Raw genomic sequence first — 24,159 nt, forward strand, 5'->3', positions numbered from 1 at the left:
CCTACTTTATGAAAATGAACTGTTTGTTGCCAACAATTTTTCCCTATCTTTTAAAAATAAAGAATTAAAAAAAAAAAACCCACAAAACAAACCTCAAAATCTCTTGGAAAATATTAAATACAATATAGGCAGGATCACCATTTAATTTCTCTAAAGCAACATTAGCTTTCATCAGTATGTCATGTATTAACTATTTTTTTCATTCCTATAGGGAATATTTTGTAATTAAAGCGGTTTTGTTATTTGATTAAGGTTTTTGTTATTTCTAATCAGCCTGATTTCTTTCTGTCTTAAGGTGATGGTGTTTGTTCATGCTAGAAATGCCACAGTACGAACTGCTATGGGTCTTCGAGAAAAAGCAAAAAACAATGGTCATATTTGTCACTTCTTGTCACCCCAAGGATCAGATTATGGACAAGCTGAAAAACAGGTAAGTGAATAATTTACACTGGTAGTCTTTACAATCCTAGAATTGATGTTTTTACGATACAGTCCAAGATGGAATAGTTGAAGCATTTTTAAGCTTCTGGGAAGATATATTTTGCTCTGAAGGGACATGTGGAATTGCTGAATTGAATAAAGGAAAGGAGAGAGTAATGGTGAAGGAAAAGTGATGTTACTTTTAGTTTTTTAAACAAAATCTGGTATTAGGTTGTGTTTTATGCAACTTGTACTACTTGACAGTAGTCTTCATGATCAGACATTAATCTGCAGCTCAGGAAGTCCCTAAACCACCAGCTGCCACAATTTGGGAGTGTACATACCTCCTGCTTTTAAAGTCTTTCCCTAAGCATCTGCTACTGTCTACTCTTTAAGACAGAAGACTATCTTAAAGTATTCATCTAACCTAGCCTGTAAATTTACCACCTTTCCAAAACTCTGATTTCCCTCATGAATCTACTAATGGTGGGCAATCAAAAAATAATCTATTTAAGTGGCAAAAGTGGGAAAGTCATTTGAATCTCACAAGGGTTTAGCATCCTTAATCTGATCTTGTTTAAAAATATGTATATGGATTTTAAATTACTAGTATTTTGAGCAGTGGCCAAGTACCTGCCAGCTGAAACTGTACATTTTTATGCATTCTAACAGTTCTGCCTTTGGAAGTGTCGTGTTAGTTGACCTTCCAAATTTTTTTTTGATATATACCATACAGAAGTTACTTGGTCTGCTACAACTTATTTTCATCTCTTCAAGCAATATGCCAGTATTTCTGCTGAGAGAATGTTTCCAAAACAATTCTTAATTCAGTGTTATATGTGGCATTTACATTTCGTCTTCTTAACTGAGGTCTAAAGATTAGAGTTAACAGTGTCTTGTTAATATTCCTTGAAAAGTAATGTTCTTTTTCTCTCACCAACTAAATAGCAGAACGTAGAGGAGATATTTATTCATTGCGGAAAGTTTAATGTGTGTATAAGATGCCTTCTCTTACTGAAAAATGTATTGATAAACTCTTAAATAGATTGGGTCTCTGTGAATTAGGAATTTTGTGAGGGTTTTAGAGTCTGTGTCTGTCTTTAGATGTAATAAATACATTACCTTATTTTATACCTCTGAAGAGAATATGAAAGGATTCATTCACACATACTAATTGTGAATGAAGCAGTGCATATTATGTGAGGTATCTGTCAAAGAAGTATTTGTCCAACTCACTGTGTATTTTGGTGGAAACTACTAATGTATGTTTAGTTCTTCTCTTCATTCTGGGATTAAATGAATTAGAAAGCATATTCTTATGTTGATGGGAACAATAAGAATATGAGAAAAGGATAGTTCTAAACCTGTTTGGAATACAGGAAGAAGTGTATTTGTTATATGAAAGACATGATTATTTTGCATTGGAAATGCCTGAATCTTTCATTTCAATATTTTACTCTATTTGTAAATCAGATGAGTAGACATTATGACACGAAGTCTTTAAACACAGAATAATATGAAGCATGTACCACTGTTGGCCACTTTTTTTCCCTTAAGATGTTAATGTTTTTTACATTAATATCAGATTTGTGATACTAGTAAGTAGAAATGCTCTTTTGATTTGCTTTTTAGTTATGAAAAGCTCATTCAAAATCAGAGTGTTTTTTTAATAAACTCATTGTCTGTTCCTTAAAGTAGTTGTCTTATCATCTTTAAATCACATGCTGCCTGCCAAAATAACACATTCAATCAGCTGTCTGTTTCCAGTAAGCCTTTTCCATGAGGAAGTGAACTGTTGGTTGCCAGAATTTGCCCTGCTAGGGTGTTCTGGTTTTGGCTAGCCTCTTTCCTGGCTGCTCTTCAGCTTGAGCAGGAAATCCTGGAGTCATAGTATTGTAAAAGGCATTTTGAAAGGTGTACTCATCTACACTACATCAAAAGGAATAATCATCTGTGTTTATAGCATTTCTGACTGCTTCAGAAAGTAATGTGTAATATGAATGTGTTTTGATGTGATATAGTACTTACTACTTGTGGATAGGATATAGCAGGCAGATTACATCTCTGAGGCAATGCATCTTATGTACCATACCGGAAACGACAGACAGGGAAGACAAGAAGGGGGACTTGTGCTCTCTGTTAGTTAGATCTTTGACTGTGCAGAGCTCCACTGTGAAACCAGACATGTGCAGCTCTTGTCTGGTTCAAGACCAGAGCAGGAAGTAACAGACAGGGCGGTTGTGGTTGAGATCTGTTATGGACCCCCTGTCCATGGGGAGGTAGTCAATGTGACTTACTAGGAGCTACTGGCAGAAGTCTTCTGCTGGCAAGCCTTCATTTTCATGGGAGATTTCAGCCGTCTTCTGGGATGGTAGCATTATTCAGGCAAGCCATGAGGTTCAGGCAAGCCATGAGGTTCATAGGCTGCATTTAGAGACAGCTTTTGAATCCAGCCAGGCCCCTACTTGGCTTCCTGCTTGAGCAGGTAAGAACTGGATGCAACTGTTGCCATGAATGGCAAGTTTGGTTGCAGTAATTAAGCTCAGGATTCAAAGGAAGGCTGTGATGGTAAATAGCGAGAGGACTGTTGTCTTTAGGAGAGCAGTCTGGCTTATGCAGAGAATTGCATGGTAGAATCCCCTGGAAAGCTCCCATGAAGTAGGCAAATCTCCCTGCATTTACACTGAAGAAGTGGCTTAAATATGGAGGAGTTCACCTTTACTGAAAGCAGTGATGACTTAGCATCATGATGCAGGAAGTGGGAAAGAAATTGAGAGAGAGGTAATGAAAATGAATATTTAAGTTGTAAGCTTAGCTTTAAATGCTGTTAACTCAAATTGTGAATAAAATATTATTACTAAATAGGTTCGTGTGAAATGTGCTTGTTTTTCTAAGCAAATTCCCAAGGGAATTTGAACTCTTATGTGGGGAAACTACTCTTCTCTTTTAACATGAAATTGTAAGCATCATCCTTTTTCAGGAAAAGCTGTAGAAATGAGTTCAGTGTGACTTGAATGTTATACACACTTCCAAGTGTTCTTAGATCTTACAGAGGAATGTGAAGCATGAAATTTTAATGTGAGAAATTTTGGAATCTTTCCCAATAGAATTTGAAAATTCTGGTGGTGATTTTCTTGGAAGGCAAGATTAAGAAGTATGACTCTTAATAAGAGAACAAATTTATAATCAGGGACTGATAAGAAGGAAAAGGTGTGAAGACCATGACAATGAATGAGAGGGAATTATGTTCTCCAGCACAGTTCACGTAACGTTCTTGTGGCTGCCCTGAGTCTTAACAATGACTATCAAGGGGCAGATTAATTCGTTGAATTCTTCCAGTGATCAGTACATGTGATATGCACATTTTACATTAATGCAAATTGACATTATTTTACTTCTTATGCATGTAAATGTGACCTAGATCTTGGGGGGAAATATTATTGTTATTATTATTATACAAATTATGTACTCCAGTGTACTCAAGGGCTTCTTCATTGACACATATAAATAAATTAGTAATGGGAATAATAAAAATAGAGTGAAGGCCTAGTCATACTGAAGTCTGTGGCAAAACAGCACCAATAACTTTTCTGTAATTACTTCCATTTGCCCTCTTTGAGGATCCATTCAACAAACAAAATTAATTTAATTTTACTTACCATAAAAACTAGATATTTCATTGGTTCTGTCTCTGTTACCTGATAAATATTATTTACAAATGTTTTTAAGATATAAAGGAAATCTAGTTTGTGTTCTCTGTTCATAGGAAACTTGTGGCTGTTTGAAATAAAAATGCAGATCATGTACTGAAATGCTTATATCACAGCATATATCTTTGAGGCATATTTTTATTTATCTATAGATATCGCAATAAGGATACTAATCCAATAAGACATGTACTCTGCCATGGCAGCAACTCTTCCATAAACAGTCATCAATAATCATAAAATGAGTAATATGCTAGCAACATTTTGCTGAGCAATTAAGGCTAACATATTGAGGCTTATGAGTACACCAAAGATTTCAGTGATTAGAGCATGTGGGGGGTTGTTATTAAAACTATTACTGTTTAGTCTAAATTTTCTTTGTCTTTCTTAGCAGTAAATATTTCTAACAGAAGTGACTGTAGTAACAGCCATAATGTAAGTACATCTTCCCAAAGGGTTTTCTAATCATGTGTTTTGTCATCAGACCTTTCTTCACTAAAATTTCTAGAGATTTGAAAGTGTAACAGATAAAGACACAAGGCACAGTGAAGCCAAGCTGGATATAAAGAAATTAACTTTCTTTCCAATAAACCAATCCTGTAATTAAGCACCTAAGGCTGGAATAGCACTACCTGAAGCATGTGCAATACACGTCTACGTTCAGGTAACATGAAAGTGTAGAAATTTTCTCTCCACTGGTAATTCTAATACTGGCTAAGGTAAGAACTTCAGTACCGCATAGGAGTACAGACAGAGCCTATATATATAGGTATGACTGTGACCAAGAATTATAACTGTTCAGCTTTCTACCGTTAAAACTGTCAGGAAAAAACCCATTGGTATTGCAGCCAAGTGTGGTTCTGAACAGAACGAGTCAGAGTTGTAGAAATAGTGCAGAGACACACTAATGGATTTTGTGGGCAAGAAGGACCAGCTGTCGGGAAGTGTTTATAATGTGATGTAGAGAATGGAGCAAGGCCTGAATTTCTGTTTGAGCTTCAGCAGCAGTTTCTAACGTGTATATTGCCTTGACGTGCGTCATTCTTCACATCTGAATTGGCCTGCCTGCTGCTCTAGCCCTAGGATCTCATGCTGGTTCTCTTCACTAATCTAAATTCTTTCACTGTGAAAGTTCTTATTCAAATAATAGGTAATTGTTATTAGGGATAGATCAAGCTACTCAGTCTCTTAATGGCAGATTTCTGGCAGCCAGGAGAATATACTGGGAAGAGCGTTGATACATACTCTTTCTTAGGCATTTGCTGTTCAGAGAGACTGCTGCTCTAGACAGACTTTCAGTTTGACCTGGCACAGCAGTTCTTACACCTCATACTATAAATCAGATACATCTTAAGCAATAAATTGAGTATTAACATGATAAAACACATGAGTTGTAAGAGCTTTTCAGGGTTCTTTTTAAAATCCATTCTCAAAACACGACCTAGGTTCTTTGTTCACAGATACCTCAAAGCTCAACCCGTAGGTGAGCTGAATGGCACTGTGGAACTGATCTGTACTTGCAAGCATTTACCATTCCTTCAGAGTGCTTCTGATTTCCAAACTGTACCTTTAATCAGCATGATCACATTTTAAATTTTTGATCACCAGTACAAATATGAAATATCCATGGGTCAAATTGGATCTCTGAAGAACCTTATTAGACATTCTGTCAAGTCAAAGTTGCTATATACAATTGATTTCTTTGATCATCATTGCCTGATTTTAATCTCCTTAATCAGTGAAATTCATTTTATGTAGTACTAAATTCCCAGTGCCATACTATATAAATGAAATTTCTGACAGAAGTCTAACTGTATTATATCAATGCTGTGTGATGCTGAGTGATTAATTTAAGCTTCACAACGATAATATCATGTTTGTGTGACAAGAGCTATCTTTTATAAAGGGATATTTGTTGGCACAGTTCCCAAAATTATCAGACTGCAGGCTGTTCAGTCTTACCATTTCATTTAACATGAAATTTAGCATACCTGGCGGAGAATAATCCTGATAATGTAATACAACCCTTAGTTTGTATTCTGTATACAGTGCTCACTGTAATGGGTGAAGAAGATGTTTAGAAACATCTGAAATCCAGTGTATGGCTTACAAGAATACGTAGCGCCCACATCATGCATGTTCTAGTCTAGACACAGCAAGTGTAAGTGAAGGCTACTTGAACACATAGGAGGAATTGAAATATAGAATAGTTAAAAGCATTGTATTCTTTGCTGGCCTTTAAAATTTGAAAGCAATTTTACTAATCCTCTTAATAATCTGTCAAATGTTTTTAAATGAACAGAAATTAATTTTTAGAGAACATTCATCAAATATTTGATGTGTAATCATTTGTTCGACATTTAATTATTTCAGAGCAAATCCTCATTTTATTTTTGTTTTACTAATAACATATCTAATATTTGATATGCCATTAAAAAAACTATAAAAATAAAATGAGGATATGTATTCAAATACATTAGGCTATATTAGATGTCAAACATATATTGAAGTTCCCTATTTGTTTTATAATTACTATTATTTTTTTACCTTTGAAAAATATTTGCTAATTATCTCTTGGAGAATGGAATGAAGCTCTTTATATTTCTTTCATGGGATATTTTATTCAGTAGTCCTGCTTAAAGGTCAGAGATAAAATTCATGAGATGATGTGGTCCTAATAATTGACGGGTTAAAGAAAAATGTGTTCTGTATAGAGTGATTCTGCTGTTTTAATGAATTCTGAGCTGTGAAATCTAGTATTAAGAGTTATTTAGGTGGACATTTAGGTTTTGGAGAGGCCTATTTACAGAGAAATATATTGTGAACAATAGAAAAATGTTGCCTTCAGGTTTTTTAGCAGTATTCCTATGTATTAGACTTTACTTAACCATTAACTATTGTAAATGGAAATAAAAAGTTGACAGAAACAGTAAACAATTCCTTTTTGCTTTTGCTTTTCATGACCTTTAAAAAGGAAAAACGTTTGAAGTTTGATGTATATTTCTGCTACTATGACAGTTACTTTTTTAAGTGTCACTCTAGAGATTGTATTTGCACAGCTTTAGATTTGTAGTTCTGTTTTCAATTTGTAGTTCTGTGTACTCCTGTACATTGTATGTACTCTACTGGAATTTTCTAGTGTTTTTATTACGAATCAGAAAGTATAAAATACATGGTATAGATGGAATGCTGTTATCAGCTATCTTTCTGAAAATCAGTCTCTAATCCAAGGATTTCAGATTTGTTGGCTTGTCTCTTGAGCTCTGATAGTTACAGCACTGAGGTAACAAGTAACAGTCTTCTGCTATCCTCTGAAAAATGAAATGGACTGTTTTTTTCCTAATCTATGGGCTTGATCGTATATTCTGTTTCATCTATCATGAGCGTCAACTTGATATGCAACAATGCTTAGTTTCATCCTGTTTATCACTGGAAAGCTGCCTCATGAATATTTGTTCTACTTCCAGAAGCTGTGCTGTGTTAGTAATGGGAATCCTAGAAGCAAAATGGGTTAGCAAACCTTTTTCTAGAATGATCTCTGAGGTTGCAAATACAGCTGACATGGGTGCTGATGTTTTTGTTCAAGGAAGTACAAAAAGACATCTTACGCTTTTGTACACAACTTCTGAGCAATTTCAGAGTTATTCGGGTTAAAATCGGTAATGGATTTCATCCTTGTAAATGTAAGATTTAATGCCTTTTCTTACTAATCCTTCATGGAAATGCTCTGATAAACTGTAGGATAATGTGTTGCCTATAGCATCCCCTTTCATTGTTGACAAAATTTCCTATTAAATGCTAAAGGCGCTTAGTAAGGTCATTTGAAACTGTTGTCATATTTATAATATGATTAAGCTTATTTCCTTAAATGAAGTCTGTCGCAACCTCCTGTGAGGTAGTGCAGTATTTTGCATTCAGTCAATTCAGATCTTAACGTAAATACATTTTTTTAAGATGTCTTCTTTATCTGTGCTTGTACATACAGAAACTAAATTCAAACTTGTATTGTTCGAAAGAATGATTTTAATTGTTAATTTGGTTTAAATCTAGGATTATTTTTTTTTACATGTTTGATTAAAATACACTGAAACTTCTTTCTGTCTGTGATATGGGAACAATATTAGGCTAATAGAGGTTCCTTGATGTCAGGCTATTGCATTGCTTACTGTAATGAGTAGCTCTAACCAGTTGGTTGATTCTGCAGTCTTAGAAGTTTGCACAGTCAGTAGCAACGTATGTGTATTTTTTTCCCTTAAAATTGGCATAAATGTTGATATTACTGTAAAACTAACTTACTTCAACATAAATGAGTGAATGTATTGAAAGTGTAATATATTTAACCATTTTCCTATGCGCTTTTAGCTATTTCTTATATGAGAATTTGTGATTTCCTTGTCTTTCCTGAAGTTTTAATCTCATTCTGGAGGACTGACAGAGAGAAATGCCTCACAACATTCTTGTTTGTTTTGACTGTGAAAATCTCCTTCAGTTAGCTGCTAGAATGTTTTAACATGAAATCCAGGTCAAAAGTTTTTTGCTGTGTCTTTTCACAGCAGTTATTAATTGATAGCTTTCCTGGGTAAGATGATTTCAACTTGAAATCTCATTGTTGCATAAAGTATATAAGCATATGGAATAGCTATGCTAATAGTAAAGAAACACATTTCAAAAGAAAAATTCAAAGCAGTTTTGAGGGAAAAACAAAACCAAAAAAAAAGCCAGTATGATTGTTTTCGTATTCACAAGTTTGAGAAACAGGCCTACGCTCTCCACCTCAGCAGCACAGCCTCCTACCCACTTGTGATTTTTGCCAGTGCTTTTTTTCACCATGTGTAGTGAAGTTCAGGTATATGTTGAAAATATGTGAGGTTTTTTGACAAGATAAAGCTCCCTTTTCTTCATGATTTCTTCTGACATTTAACCAGTTCAAAGGCTAGCAATATCTGGTCACTTGAGAACACTCCAGTAAGAAGAAATCATAAGATAATATTAAGGTCAGTGTAGGTGCTCTCCCCCCTAGCTCCTCATCAGCTCTCCCTCAAAGAGCTTGGTTGGCTCAGCTGTTTTCAGCTGCTTTCAATCCCTGGGGATTGTTCCAGGCAAGAAATTAAGAGAGAAATGCTTAATTTACTAATGACCCCTAGGTCTTGCATTCCTTTTCCAAGATCTGCCAGTTAGTTCTTGGCTGCAGTGCATAATCTTGTGCAATGTGTTCGCAGTGAGACTGTAGACAATAATCATATTTCTCAGGCACCTTTTCTTTATAGGATGCACCAAACCGTACTGGCAAATGATTCTGGTCACCTGCAATTTAAGTAGCTTAGTATGGAAAACATATACTGACTAGAATATAGTATTTAAAGAGAGCCTGTCTACTTAGGAATTAATTTGTCAGGAAATAGTGTAGCTACAGTAGTTATTAGCAATGAAGAGTGATGATTGAAAAGTTAATAAGAATTTGTGGTTTTCTGCATTGTGTGCTGACATTGACAGTGAATGCTGCTTGTTGATCAGTTGTACTTTGTATTTCCTGGTAATTACATTATTCTCAGACAGACTTGATATTGTTTAGTGATTGACATTGTTAGAAACTATATTTGATTTCTGTTACAGAAACTAAACAGAGTAAATTTTCTGAGGTCCAGTGAATTGTATCAAATTTTATTTTTTTCTCTAGCATCACACTTGACTTATAATGGATCACTGCAAAAGTCTCAAAGTACTATTCTTTGGGGTTATAAATTAAGGAGATAATATGGGGTTTTTTAAATGGTTGGTTATTGCTTTGAAGATGTGGGCCATCACGGAACACCCTTTGTAGTTGCCTTTCCTGCAGTAAAATTTAGGCAAAACCTGTCATTCACAGTTCTCCTGTAAAATAAACGTTATGTGCTTTCTTCCAGGGTTGCTTGATGTTTTTCCTTCAGAATATCACTATTAACTGACTGTTTCTTTTGCTCCCTGAGGATTCATGTGAATTTATTTATTTATATTGTAAAACAAGAAATGTATAGGATATCTTTAGACTCTAAATTTTTTAAAATTACATTTTTGACATGTCATAATTGAAAAATATGTGTTCATAAACACCTAATTTGATAGAAAACATCATTGCAATTTGGGAAACTATCTCACAATCTCTCTTTAAAAACATGATGAGAATAAGTGCAATTAAATAACTTCACCTGTTGCATAAAATACTCTGTTCACTTCCCTATTGATAGATTTCCTCCTATTGAACCAGACTGTGGCAAATATTAGAATTTGTGGGGTTTTTCCTCAAGCTACATTTAAATGCTTGATTCAGTTTTTCATTTAGAAAACATGATTTTTTTTTTAAGAGGGAAAAAAATTTTACATTTCACTTCAGTTCATATTCTTAATTTCATTTATTTTTGAAATAAGAAAGCTTTCCAAATACAATTTAGTTTGATTATGGTTTGGTGGAATTGTTCAGCTATGTATGCTCACTGTTTCAGTTGTCATCCACTTTCCACTTGCAACTCCCCAAAATACCATAATTTAGACAAATTTTGTTGGGCTTTTTAACTATTCCATTAGTTTATTTGCACAATGTGTAAAGTAGATCAGAACTGGACAGAAGCATTTTTGTGCTGAAGCTTGCAAGGACATCTAGTTAAAATGAATTGTGTAATACTGAGTAAAGTGAGTGCGCTTTTCAGAATTTTAAATAAAGAGTGATTAGAAGCAACCATTAAAATTGAGTGGATTGAATTTGACCCACAGTCTGTTAATACCACATACTGAGAGCCGGAGGTGCTTTGGAGAAAACAAAATAGCTTAAAAAGTAATTAAGCATACTTTCAGAAAGTTGCGCAGATTTTTTTCCAGAGAACTACCAAATATTTACTGCTGTGTATTCCTTTTTCTAGTTTAAGTTGTATTACATGTATAGTCAGTCTCTGGTTTTTAGCATATCCTCTATATGTTTTATATTATCAACATTCCTCTGTAGTAGAAGGCCAGAAGATACAGAAGATTTGTTATCTACAACATTTAGTTTTATCTTCTGGTTTTTTTGAATTCATCTTAAGCTCCTTTGAACTGGAATTTCAAAAGTCAACCAAGTTCCAGAAGAATCCCTGCTTATCAGAAATCGTTGTCCTAAAGAAAAGGATTGTATTGTATAAAACCACAAACGGCTGTGCTTTAGGATGTACAGATACCATTGCGTATCACCTTTATCAAAGTAAAATTATAATTTTTCCTAAATCTGCCACATCTGTTTTGAACAGCGTAATTATTTCAGAAACCTCTTTTTGTTGCTGGCAGATTGTTAAGTAATGAACACCAGAGGCTGATTACAGATTTCCAAAAAACGTAGAGTTAAAAACCAGTATTCTTTTAATCCCACTACCTAGATTGTGAATGAGCATTATATAAATGTGGTTTTGGATACATCTTTGTACATGACCACGTTAGTAATCTTTGGCTCATTTGACCAAAAGACAGAACTAGAACTAAAAGTTCTGTATTATGCCAGTGGGAACTAGACTAACAGCGTCATGTTTTTGACAAGGCTAGAGTATACACAAAATGTGCATGAACTGTAGTGAAAACTGGTAGGTAACAAAAATGGAGCTTAGTCTGTAGTATAGAATGAAAATGAAATTGCTAAAAAAACGGGAGGCAGTTTTGGAAGCGTATGGCTTGTCAGAAGCTGCTGGAAGAGTGCAGATAGGAAGACAGCAATATTAGCAGACTTGTGAATTTTAATGCTTATGAGTGAATTCTTAGAAAAACTAAATGTTCACCATCCCTATCCCACCAAACAGACCTTCATAAGAGTACAATGTCATTAAATATCAGACAATATCAGTACAATTAGATAAAGAATTAATTTTAGTCAATAAAGATAAAAAATGTAAAATGTGAAACTTCTAGAACTTAAAATTTTATTTACATGAAATTGCAAGAAAATTGTTAGCCTTCTGGTAGAAAAAGGTCTTAAATTAATTCATTTTTGGTACTCAGATAAGACTTACTGAAAAACACTGACAACTGGAGTCATTTTTTTTCCCTAGGATATTTCTTTCATATCAAATACTAACTTATTAGGTCAACCAACTTGACTAAGAAGCAAGATTTGGTTTATGATCTCCTGTATGGTTATTATGTTGACAGTGTCATGGAACCAGCAGAATCTGTTTCTTCTCCAAGCAACAGTTGTATGTTATATGCAGTAAATATTTTAAGAAATTCTGAAAACCCAGAAGTGCCATGTCCTAGTGTTTACCATACTCTAAATGGAAAAGCCATTTGAGATGAATACTGTCAGCACTTCTAATGCATTCTCTAGAATGGGATATTAAGAGAATATTAAGAAATAGGGTGATATTTCTAGAACATTTGAACACCAAATGTGTGGGACGAATTGGAATGCATTTCAGGCAGTGGTTTTATGCAGCTTCAGAGATTCGTTGGATAAAATCATTCCTAACCTGTAATGAAAACTAGAAAAACCACAATAGACAAGCAGGACAGATCCTGTTTTGACATATTTGCAGATGATGTACATATGGCCTGAAAACTTTTCCAAAAAAATTTACACAAGACTTTCAGATTTGAAAGTTTTTTGGCTTAGAATTTATATTTCTTGGTATAGTTCACATTTAGAACAGTTCTAATTAGACAAGTAAAACTTTTCAGCCTCATCCTGTCCTTGCAGAGAATATTTTGTTGTTTTTGTAATCAATAAGAGGTAGGAGATCTTAGCAAAGATTTTGAAAGTCAAAAGAAGTGGAACTTAAACTGTGATTACTTTTATAGATTATCTATATTATATATTAAAACTAGTATGTGATTATAAGCATTATGGTATCTTTATTGATATTGATATCAACATTAGTTATTTAGCCATTGGTCCATTTATTTTTAATATAATATATAGTTCTTTGTTACCTCTTAATAAAGAATGATGTCATCATAAAGTAGAGTTGTCTGTACCTCTATCCTGCACAGTACCTCACAAGTAAGTTTCTCCTATTTATGTTTTGTGCCCCTTGCAATAGAAATCAAAGTGCTAATACATCTTTTGTGTATCCCACCTTCAGATATCTGACCTGCCCAGCCATTTAAAAATGTCTAGTGAAACATAATGGAAGTTTTACTGAAAATATTTATCTGTGCCTAAGTTTTGCTGTATTGTGATAGTTTATCACCTCTGTAAGAAAAATACAAATCGATTTCAAAAGTTTATGCACAACTTCTCTGATTAATCTTTTCAGTGACAGAAGGCAGAAATTGCAGAAATGTGAATTCATGAGACAGATGTAAACATGGGCCAGCAACTTCCCTAAATAATGGAAGATTTTGATGAAGTTTAGCAAAGGTTCTGAAAAAAATTAGCCAATTGTCCGTATTTCCCAGTAGATATAAGAGGACTAAGACCAAAATGAAGTTTGTGTAGGTAAAGTAAAAATATTTATATTGTTACTTTTTCCTAACAAACAAAAAATATCTTCAGATAAGGAAAATAAATAGGGATGTTATATATTTATGTAGCATAATAGTTATTACCCGGGGAAAAATGTTACATTACAGCTGCTGATTGCCTGAACTCAGCAAGACCTCAGAATATCTACCCTGCACACCAACAAAGGACTTGTGACCAAAAGAGTTTGCAGCTTCTTGGTTCTTTAAGAGGCAATATTTACTGGCTGCCACTCAGTTTTCACTAGCAAATTCAACCTCCACTTCAGAAATTTTGTGCATCAACCTTGGAAGTGTCAAGGTTTCTGATACGTTTTTCTTTGGAACTAAAGGGTTTTTTCCAAATAAGGACTTGTAAGCGGTTCTCTAAAAATATGTTGTCTATTTGAATAATGACCTTGAGCGGCATTTTTGAAGAAGCCATGTTGATTTCTGCTAACTACTATGAGGATCTGTCATTTTCTATAGGTGACGCTATATGATTCATTTAAATTATGAGTGTTAACACCGTGAGGTGAAATTTGCATTTGCCATGTGCAAAACTGTCATTTCTGTGATTAAGGTTATGGCCTCTAGTTTAGTAATTGGTGTGCTAGGGATTCCTGTCTATCCTTTTTTTTTTTTTTTTTTTTTAAGATAGACAAAAACTGTAGGAAGTTAGTTCAACGTTGGCTTATAAATTTGGAAGTTCTAAAATATTGAGAACTGTTGACAAAATCCTAAAAACTTAGTAGTGGATGGGAAACCCTTAGGTTCTAGAACTCAGAGTATCAAAAGCTTTGCAAAAGCCTTTCTAGACTCTGATAATAATAAAAGCAGTTAGCTCAGGAAGTAAGGGCTGTTGCATCAAGGATGAAAAATACTGCACAGTCTGTCTGTGAAGGTACTTCTGGCTTTGAAGTACATTAATTCTGTAATCAAATGTAGAATTTCAGTGCAAAGTCTTTGATTCTAGAGATAACATTTCCAAGTATTGTGCTATGTATGTTTATCAGTGACAACAGTCAGAAATACAAAAAGAGTGAAACCTTTAGCATAGAATGGAAATCACAGAATGGTTTGGGTTGGAAGGGACCTTAAAGATCGCCTAGTTCCAACCCCCTGCCCTGGGCAGGGACACCTTCCACTAGACCAGGTGGCTCAAAGCCCCATCCAGCCTGGCCTTGAACACTGCCAGGGAGGGGGCAGCCACAGCTTCTCTGGGCGACCTGTCCCAGTGACCCACCACCCTCACAGTGAAGAACTTCTTCCTAATATCTAATCCCTGTTTGCCCTTGGTGAAGCCATGTCACCAGTCACCTCGTTATTTCCTATGTGCCTTAGCATAGGTTCCAGGAGTATCTGCTCTGTGATCTGTTCAGGCACAGAGGTGAGACTGACTGGCCTGTAATTCCCTGGGTCTTCTTTTTTTCTCTTTTTAAAGATGGGAGTTATGTTTCCCCTTTTCCAGTCAGTGGGAACTTCACTGGACTGCAACGACTTCTCAAACATGATGGATAGTGGCTTAGCCACTGCATCCGCCAGTTACCTCAGGACCTGCGGAGGCATCACATCAGGTCCCATGGACTTGTGCACCTTCAGGTTCCTTAGATGATCTTGACCATGATCATCTCCTACAGTGGGCAGTTCATTCTGCCAGCCCCTGCCTTTGCCTTCTGCAACTTGGGTGGTGTGGCTGGAGCACTTGACAGTGAAGACTGAGGCAAAAATGTTGTTGTTCACCCCAGCCTGCTCCATATCCCGGGTAACCAGGTCATATTGCTGTTCTCATGTAAACTGTAGTATTGCTGAATAATTGAACAGACTCCTAGTTGATTTACAGTTGAAGGATCTAATTGAAAAATGTATTGAAGCTAATGGGAAGGAGACTGTTGGCTTTGGAGTAAGCCCTCAGGATGAAGCTTAATACAGCACAAAATAGTGTTTCATAGAGAAAATATAGCACAGTGTTTAACTTTTTGCAGATGTGGATTTTCTGCAAGCTGCTGGAACTGAAGGCAATAAGAAAATGTGAATGTCCCATATGTGATTTGTGGGTTAAGAGCACTCATGTGGGTTCACTAGTATTACTTATAGTTCTCTTCATGATGCCTTACACTCAGAAATAATTTTCTGGGCTCTTGATTCAATAGTTCTAGCATAGTAAAAAAATGTTTCTACTGCAGCATGGCATTGAAAACATATCTGGTTTCTTGCTTCATGAGCTTGTAATTTCAGAACAACTGTAATAGTTATTTTCAGGTATTCTCTTAGATTTTCTTCCTCTGAGGTTACTTGCTTGAAGTAACCACCAAGATCTCTTGTGGCGGGAATATATCCAAGATGACAGTTATAAAAGACTTCCATCCTTCAGAGTACTGTACAGGTCTACCATTCATCAGTTCAGAATCTGGTAATGATTCTTTACTGGTTTGACAATCATAGCCCTAGTTATTATTTTTTCCTACATGATCCAGTTTCTTTAAATTTCAGATTTCCACACTTGTGGGAAAAATAAACAGTAAATGAAAACAGTGATATTTTTGAACCTAAAATGACTACAGAAATGGGTGGATCCAAGGTTGCCAACAAAACCCACAACTTAATAAACAAGTAAAAGGAAAAATAAAATTGTGATTAGGAGCATAAAGAATATAGCTAGAACATATTGGAAAAAAGCAAGAGGTATAAGATGCCATCCACATGCAAATTCACGTTCTATGTAGAAGTTTCATACAGGTTTCATCATGAAACCGAACTGGTACTGGTAAACAGTTGAAAACCAACTTAATCAAAAAACAGTGGATAAATTGTTTCAGTTATGTATATATGAATTCCAGTTATCAAAAGGGGGCAGTTTTGGGGGGAAATGTGTGACTACAGGAAAATGATGCTGTTACAAATTAAGTCTGGAAATCTCTCATTGGAATTCTTTAGGTAAGGGTTCAACATGTTGAGGAGCAAAGTAAATTTGAAGTATCTTCAAAGTATTTGTCTAGTGTAAGAATAAATGTTTCTATGAATAAGTGAGGTGAAACATATCACTTGTAATTTTAAGGAAACAAAGCTAATCGAGGTTCTTTTTTAGTTCATATTCAGATTTATAGTTTTCAATACTGAGTATTGAGAGCCACCTTGTGGCCGTACTTTTTAAAGCACATGTATGTTGGTTTTATCGTAGGTGAAAGGCCCTTGTTCATTGTTTCACTTTCAGAGCATTTTGAAGATTGAGAATTAAAAATAAACACATTTTAGTTCCAGGCATCCAGCCTGAAGTGCAGCTCTCTGCTTGACCTAAAAGATGGGGTTTTTACATTCATATGAAATTTCTGAGATAGAATTTTTTCTTCCTACCCGTTTCTTCCTTTCCTTTTCTCTCTTTGCATACATTAATGGATGATGATATAAAATGCAACATAGATAAGATACATGTATGTGTGTATATATAATATGTTACGTTAGTGTAGTATATATATGTATGAAGTACTTGTGTAGTAATATAATATGGACTATGTTCACTGCTAAAAAAATACAAATTCTTGAACAGTGCATGTTTTAGGAAGCTAATAAAATTTGACAGTTTTAAGCATTCCTTTTTCTATGTCTGTTAGTAATTGTTTTGATTACTGGAATAACAGTTACTAGTAAATAGAAAATTTAATATTTATCTCTTTCAAGTTTGTATTTACTCTTCTGGAATACATGCATGAAATTAGTTTCAGGTATCAGAACTGGGATTAGTTGGAGAAAATGCATGAGGATGAATTGATTACTCTTGAACACAGCTTCTCAAAATTGCTTTGTGAATTTCTGTCTTTTTCTGGAGGAGAGATGTCAAAATTTATTGTCGTTATAAAGGGGCTCATGTAAATACAGGAAGTCATCATTTCAAGTAGCAATCTACATTTTCCTGAATTCAGTTTTCTGTTCCGTAGTGTAAAGTATGTGCTGTGTGTAAAGGTGGAGGATGATAGAGTGGCAGTACTCTACCAAGCATTTTCTTTTGAGATTTTGAGGGAGTAGGGGTGGAATTCCCCATAAAGTTTATACTTACTTCTGATATTAGTGGAAACTTTTTTACTTCTGTGGCTGAATTTGTACTGAGGACTGTCAGACAACGTCAGGATTTCACACACAATCCATTCCATCAAACATAAAACTCTTAAATTTTGCTCTTAAACTAAAAATTAAACCAGTAACTGTAGAAATTTGCACAGATAAGAAAAAAAGTTTACTCGACATCTGCTATCCTTTTTCTTGTTAGGGGAAGATTGAGATTAACTAGACATTTAATCCCATTCTTTGTCTGAAAACGACAGTTTGGGAACATTTCAGTTATAGTATGTTCTTATCAACTTTGTCACATTGGAGAAAACTGTTTCTTATCATACTTCTAAGTAGCATTATGACCTGTATTGAGTGTAGTGATGACAGATTCTGTGAATGTATTGAGTAATTTTGTCCATGGCAAAGAAAGGGCTATGGGAATGTAATATTTTATGGGGAGGTGCATAATTATATTTGGGGTTTCTAACAAGTACAAAATGAATTTATGATAAAGAACACCTGATTAAGTTGCCATTGTCACCAATAGAAAGGATGTAAAGTCTCCTTTCTTATCTTTACTATGATGTTCTTTAGTTCCGTTATGTTCAGGCATTTAAAACCATAGGATGATCTGATTAATTTTCATGTATAGGGCCATTAACTTTTCAATTGTTTCTTCAGTTTCTCTGTGATAGGAGGTATTCAGTATCAGAATAAGCAGGGATTAGTGTGAAGACAGATAATGCAAATTCCAATTTACTTGGAATAGCTAGTGATAATTAAGAGCTATTATTGATACGTGCCATCTGGGCGTGTTGAGACAATTCCACCTGAGTCAGTTACAATAGAAATTTATTGCAACAGAAAGTTATTTGAGGGTCTATTTTGTCTTTAACACTTTCCAGGATAATTCTTTTTCATTAGTCTAAATCTGAAGCATGCCAGTGGAGTGCTAAGACTAAGATTATAGCAGACAGATTTTAGGAGGCTGCACATTGTACCCACAAATGCATGATGTGTTTGAGCTCCTGTTAGAGTTGGTGGAGTTAAGTGGATTTCAGGCAGTGGAGCCAAGAGGATGCCTGAGCTCAACCATGAGCAGGCACAGGGTGGTCAGGGAGCAGAAACACTGTACAAGCCCCGATGCTTGATCCCCTTTGACTGTGAAGAGTGCTCAGGCTCCTGCTCCGGCTGTACAGATCTGCATGTAGGCATCTACAGTGTTTTAATCTCAAACTGAACCCTGCCATATCAAGCTGCTCACAAAGTGACTTGTCTCAAATAGTCAAGCAGTTAACTTCACTTTCTAGGGATATTTCTCTGCATCAGACAGCATTATCTGGCCCTCTTCAGTTCTAGCGGCGTGCAGATTAAACAAGTATGATGGAACTATCTAGTTATCTCAAGTGATGCCTCCTCAAAAAAGAAATAGAGTAGGAAATCTTTTCTAGGTTGATCTCAAGATTGAAAAGTTATCGGTCTGTTCCTATAAATCTGATCAGAAAGGCTGTCTGATATTAGTGCAGAAAACAGGCTCAGCAGGTTTTCCTCTCCCCAGTGGTCACTGGGGATGGTACAGATAACACCAGTGTTACAGGTAAGCATAGCCTCTGTGTTTCCATTCTGTGTAAAAGTTTTGTGAAAAGATGATTGGCAATTTTCGAGCCATATTTCGAGCTCAAAAAATCAATTTAAAAATTAGCTGAAATCCAAATACAAAATTAACAGAATGAAATATTTCTGTTGAATAGCTTCAGATGTTTAGATTGCAATTTGCAAAGTAACATATTCTTAGATGTGCAAGCCAGTTTCTAAAGATGAGTGATGATATGATCACCAAGTTTGCTTTGCAAGATATTTTATATTATTTGTCATTTATACACTGTTGTTTACATTCATTTCATATACAGTATATCATATTTTATGTTAGCTTTCAAAGCGCATAATGAGAAAATCAAGCAAAACAGTAAAAGTTCTTAAAATATGTCACACTGAATCTAATTAAAAGTTTGTACAGATTGCGAGTCAAAGATTTGCCAATCCTTTTACTCTGATTTTAGTTCATAATTCAGTATTACCATCTTGAAACCACTGAAAACTGATACCCTGGTGATAACCCTGTAGCATGTGTGCATTACAAAACTCTGCAAACAAGATATTTGCCTTAGCACTGAACCATGGTATGTGGTTCAGTTCTGTGCCGTCAAAGTTTCTCTTCATATAGAAAATCTGGTAATATATCTTGAAAGTGATTGCAGTATTAGTTATAAACTATTTTACATTGATAGTATTAGCTTTCAGTCTTAAAGTAAGGGGAAAAAAAATTTTCTTTTTATATATTTTTACTTCAACTTTAGTTATTTTTGCCATTTAAAACAATAGAAAGATGCTGAGTTTTAAAGCGTTACTACTTCAAGTGGTGAATTACATAGGCATACTGATTTTAAGGCAAATGTTGGTGTTGTTTACTATTTGCTTTCCTCCTAACACACCAGATTTCAGATACGGGTTCAACTTTTAAGGTAAAGAATTTTGCAAAGCCTTTTGAGATTAGGCTGCTCTTAAAAGAAGGCAGAGTTGTGAGATGAAAAACATTTTTAAGGAGGGAAAATGCATGAAGGATGTAATGATTTGAACAGATATGGCTATTAATTGTACAGAAAAAAGACTGTTAGTACCATTAAAAGATTAAAGAAAATGAAGCTCACACTATGGCATCTAACACTTTGAAACAGTCATTAGCACTAATGTATGCATGATAAGTAAACAGAGTATGAAAAATGGAAATTAGTCAGGGTTGGAGAGGGACTATGGAAGCAGCACAGCAACTCTCCTCTCACCTGTTTTGTGCTGCCAGGCACTGCATGAAGTCAGAAAGTAACAATCTCCTTACTGCTTCCCATACCAGGTAATTTAGTCTCCATGGTATGTTTGATATGCGAGATATTTTCTTAAATTTCCCCTGAGATCTATCTGCTATGTGGGTAATACATTTAAACTTAGCATGCTGAAGAAACAGTTTAGCCTGCTTTAAAATAATGGTATATGAATTACAATTTCTTAAAAACAGCGAGCTCCTCAGTTTTGACAGAGGATTTCTGATCAAGTTTACAAACCCCAGACAAAACAGAATGATGAATTAACATCAATGCAGTATTTTCTCAAATCTCTGTAAATACGTGATAAAAATTAACTTGCATGAGAAAATAAGTCATCCTACGCTCAAAACACCAGCTTTGGAGAGGAGGTATATGTGCTAGGTACATGCTTAAAGAACTGTAGATGAAGAAAACAGTCTTTCAAAGCCGAACTTAATTATGCGTAACTGTCTTCATCTTTGTGATTTTTAAACTTTATAAAGCAATTATCTCGCAGGCTTCATGAAGTACAAAACATAATGTTAGTAAATGGCATAAAATATTGGGACTATAAAGGTTGGATTTGAGGGTGGGGGTTTTTTATAAAGAGAGTGGGGTAATAAAACCTTTTTTTTTTTTTTCGGTAGCTACAGTTTAAAACTACAAGGGAACTCATAATTTACCAGAGGCCTGTGGGAAAATACCCTACATTGGAACAGGATCTGGCTGTAAAATTGATCTCTATGGAGGTGACTGCACAGTGCTCCTTTCTTGCATGAGCTGGTTTCCTCTGGCAGGAAGCCTAATAGTTGCCTCAGTTTAACTGACAATCTGTCTCTAAGTTCCCAAGTCTGCTGGCCAAAAGGGCACAGTAATATAAACCTACTTGTTTCATCACTTATTAGTGCTACTTTTAGGTGCCCTTTTAGGCATGTAAAGACATCGTGTTACCTTTGAAACTGACTTTGAACGATGTTAATAGTCCACAGGCTTTACAGCTCTGCACTGAGGTTGCAGAACTTCAGAGAGCAGCCTGCTAGTAATTTGGAATAAAACTAACTAAAAAGACAACACAGTTGGTAACAATCAGATGGTGGTGATAATCAGCTTAAGTCTTACAGATGTCATTTCTAAGATGTTTTTTTTTTTTTTTGTCCTGAGGGTACAGTGGAAAAATTTATGAAACAGCAAGGCAAGGAGATAATTCTGGGAGAGATGAGGTTATGGAAATCTGATGGGGCATGCATTTGAGTTGAGGCAGGGGCACAAGGAATATAGAATTCATAGGAAACCAGGTTTCACTGGTGCCACACTTAAAAGTCTTTTTTTTTTTTTTTACTTTATCAGATAAAGCAAATATTTATCACTTACTATAATTGATCTGATGATACTGTATGAACATTGCAATGTGAAAATACATAAACATCTCTAATTTTTCATATACTTTGGAGATTTCTCAAAAGTGCTTGTCTTGTAAGGCTTAACGTTTGACAACACTGAACTACAAAATGTTACTTAAGGAGTCCTTGAAATTCTCTTAAAATAGCAAAGACATAGTAGGAATAAAATGTCTTTAGTTCTGTGGCTTGTTTAATATTATTAGCACACAAATAAAACTTTATGTGATGCTAATTACACCATGGATTTTCTTATGGGTCTTCGTATTACAGAGGTGTCAGTGAAAAAAATATTTTTTTGGCACTGCAGGTGATCTGATGTTCTACTTCTAAGAAGTTATCTTCTTTTCTTGTTAAAGTTCACGTTACACAGTTCAAGTTACTTAATGAGTGGAGAGTATGATTTTGACCTTTTTTAGTTTATGAATTTGTACCACTTTTATTGACTGCATTTTTTTATCGTGTTTGCTTAGTATTGTGTTTATTTCTTCTATGCTGTAGAGCAGAAGCTAGAGAAGTGGAGAAACCAAGCCACAATACCAAATCAAAAGACATTTAATACCTAGGGTTCATCTCTCCAAAAATTATTTTCCTATTTTAAGATAAATTTCAACTTTTTATGGTCTTACATGCTAATGCCAGTCTAAAGCTGTTTGAAAACTCTATAGACTGTTAATTCATACCGCACATTTCCAATGACCTTTTAAGAGGAATTCCATCCTTCTGAAGAATCCTCAGTCTCTCACTTTGCATAGCTGTGAAGTTGTAGTGGACTGTTATGGTTTAATTATGAAATAAAAAATACGCTTAATGTTCACAAATGGGTTTTTTTCTTGCAGGGTTAACAATGTCTCAGTCAGTGTAGCCTTTGAGGAGGAGTTGCACTAAAAATCATGACTATATGTAATAAGTACATTGCAGCTGTATTGGAAAGATCTTGAAAACACTTTCTGCTTTCATTGTCTCAGGGAAAAAAATGCATCCAGTATTGTGGTGGCTCAGCAAAGTGTCAGTTTTGAGTACTACAAAGCAAAGGAGGTGTTCTCAAATAGAACAAATATTTTTATAGAAACCATACAGCTATGTTTCCTGTTGAAACAGAAATTGAAATCTTTGCACAGTTAAGCATGGCAAAAAAAGGTTTAACTAAGTCTCTGGAGGATGTCAGTATTCAAACTGAAACTGGTACAAATTCATCCTTGCTGTTGCAATGCTACCCTTGCATGTCATCAAACTGTCTGTCTCTCTATCAATTTTTTTTCATGCTGTATATCTTCCCTACTGGCTAGTTTTCTAACAGCATACTGAAAACTGCTGTCAGCAAAACAGACCAAGATTGATGACTTTTTTCATCTGTGTACTCCAAGTGGTTAATAAATATGACAACAGGACTTACTGTCTCAAGGCCTGGATAAGAATAGATACCTTGCTGTATTTTGCATGTTTCATGTATCTGTTCCCAGAGAGAGAACAGTTTAATTCTGAATTGATGAGAAAGGAAACCTGAGCTTTACTTGATTTTGCATGCATTTTAAAATAGTGATGTTACACAATTAATTCAGTCTTAATTGATGTGCGTTTTCATGTTGTTGCTAAACTGAAATGTTTTGACAGTTATTTTAAAAAGATCCGAGATTATTTAGGCACAGATTTCTGTTCAGTGTGAAGTCCAGATTTTTGTCATATTGAAACAGTACAAAAATGTCTCTATATAATTTTTATTGCATTTGCTATAAACAATAGAAAGATGCCTATGATTGTACAACATATAAAAATAATTTTTACTGCATTTTCACTCAGTAGTGGAGCTTAAACTGGGTCATTATAACCAACATTTCCTTTCTGTCTAAACCTGATGCTGTTTTCCATGTGTGTTTTCACCGAAGAATTATTTTTCACTGTAAGTTCTTAAACCCTTTTATCTAAGAATCAGTAATTCGTTCAGTTATAAGACAGGCACCACAGTCTGGCTTGAAGTGAAAAGTTAGGTTACTTTGGTCCATGTTTTAAAATTGTGGCTCCAGCTGAAGTAGTGTACTGTCTATACAGATGGTTCCTTTTTTTTTTTTTTTCAGTTTATAACAGCTAGGCATTAAGTCAAGTAATTTGAAACTGCCTACATCTTTGGTGACTTGTGCAAATCCGTCATTTGTGCATGGTCAACTTTGCATTCGTGATTTTTTCATTCTTGGCTTGTCTGGCTGGCTCAAAAATGTGACATTTTAGCAATACTAAATTTTCTTTGCTTCTGTGGTCAGTGAGGTGTCTAAACACTTTTATCTTCTGCATTATAGATTA

General features: G+C 35.0%; 1 protein-coding gene across 2 annotated transcripts in view; it reads left to right on the forward strand.

The window, feature by feature from the left end:
* The window catches only part of ASCC3 (activating signal cointegrator 1 complex subunit 3), a 270,966-nt gene that overhangs the window by 135,379 nt on the left and 111,428 nt on the right, over positions 1-24,159 (forward strand). For both annotated transcript variants that reach the window (XM_086482448.1, XM_086482447.1), the window contains exon 13: positions 296-430. In XM_086482448.1, the coding sequence (XP_086338574.1) occupies positions 296-430 (135 nt within the window). The remainder of the gene's footprint in view (positions 1-295; positions 431-24,159) is intronic.

This window comes from Leptosomus discolor, chromosome 2 (genome assembly GCF_034619465.1).
Source record: "Leptosomus discolor isolate bLepDis1 chromosome 2, bLepDis1.hap2, whole genome shotgun sequence".
NCBI lineage: Eukaryota > Metazoa > Chordata > Aves > Leptosomiformes > Leptosomidae > Leptosomus > Leptosomus discolor.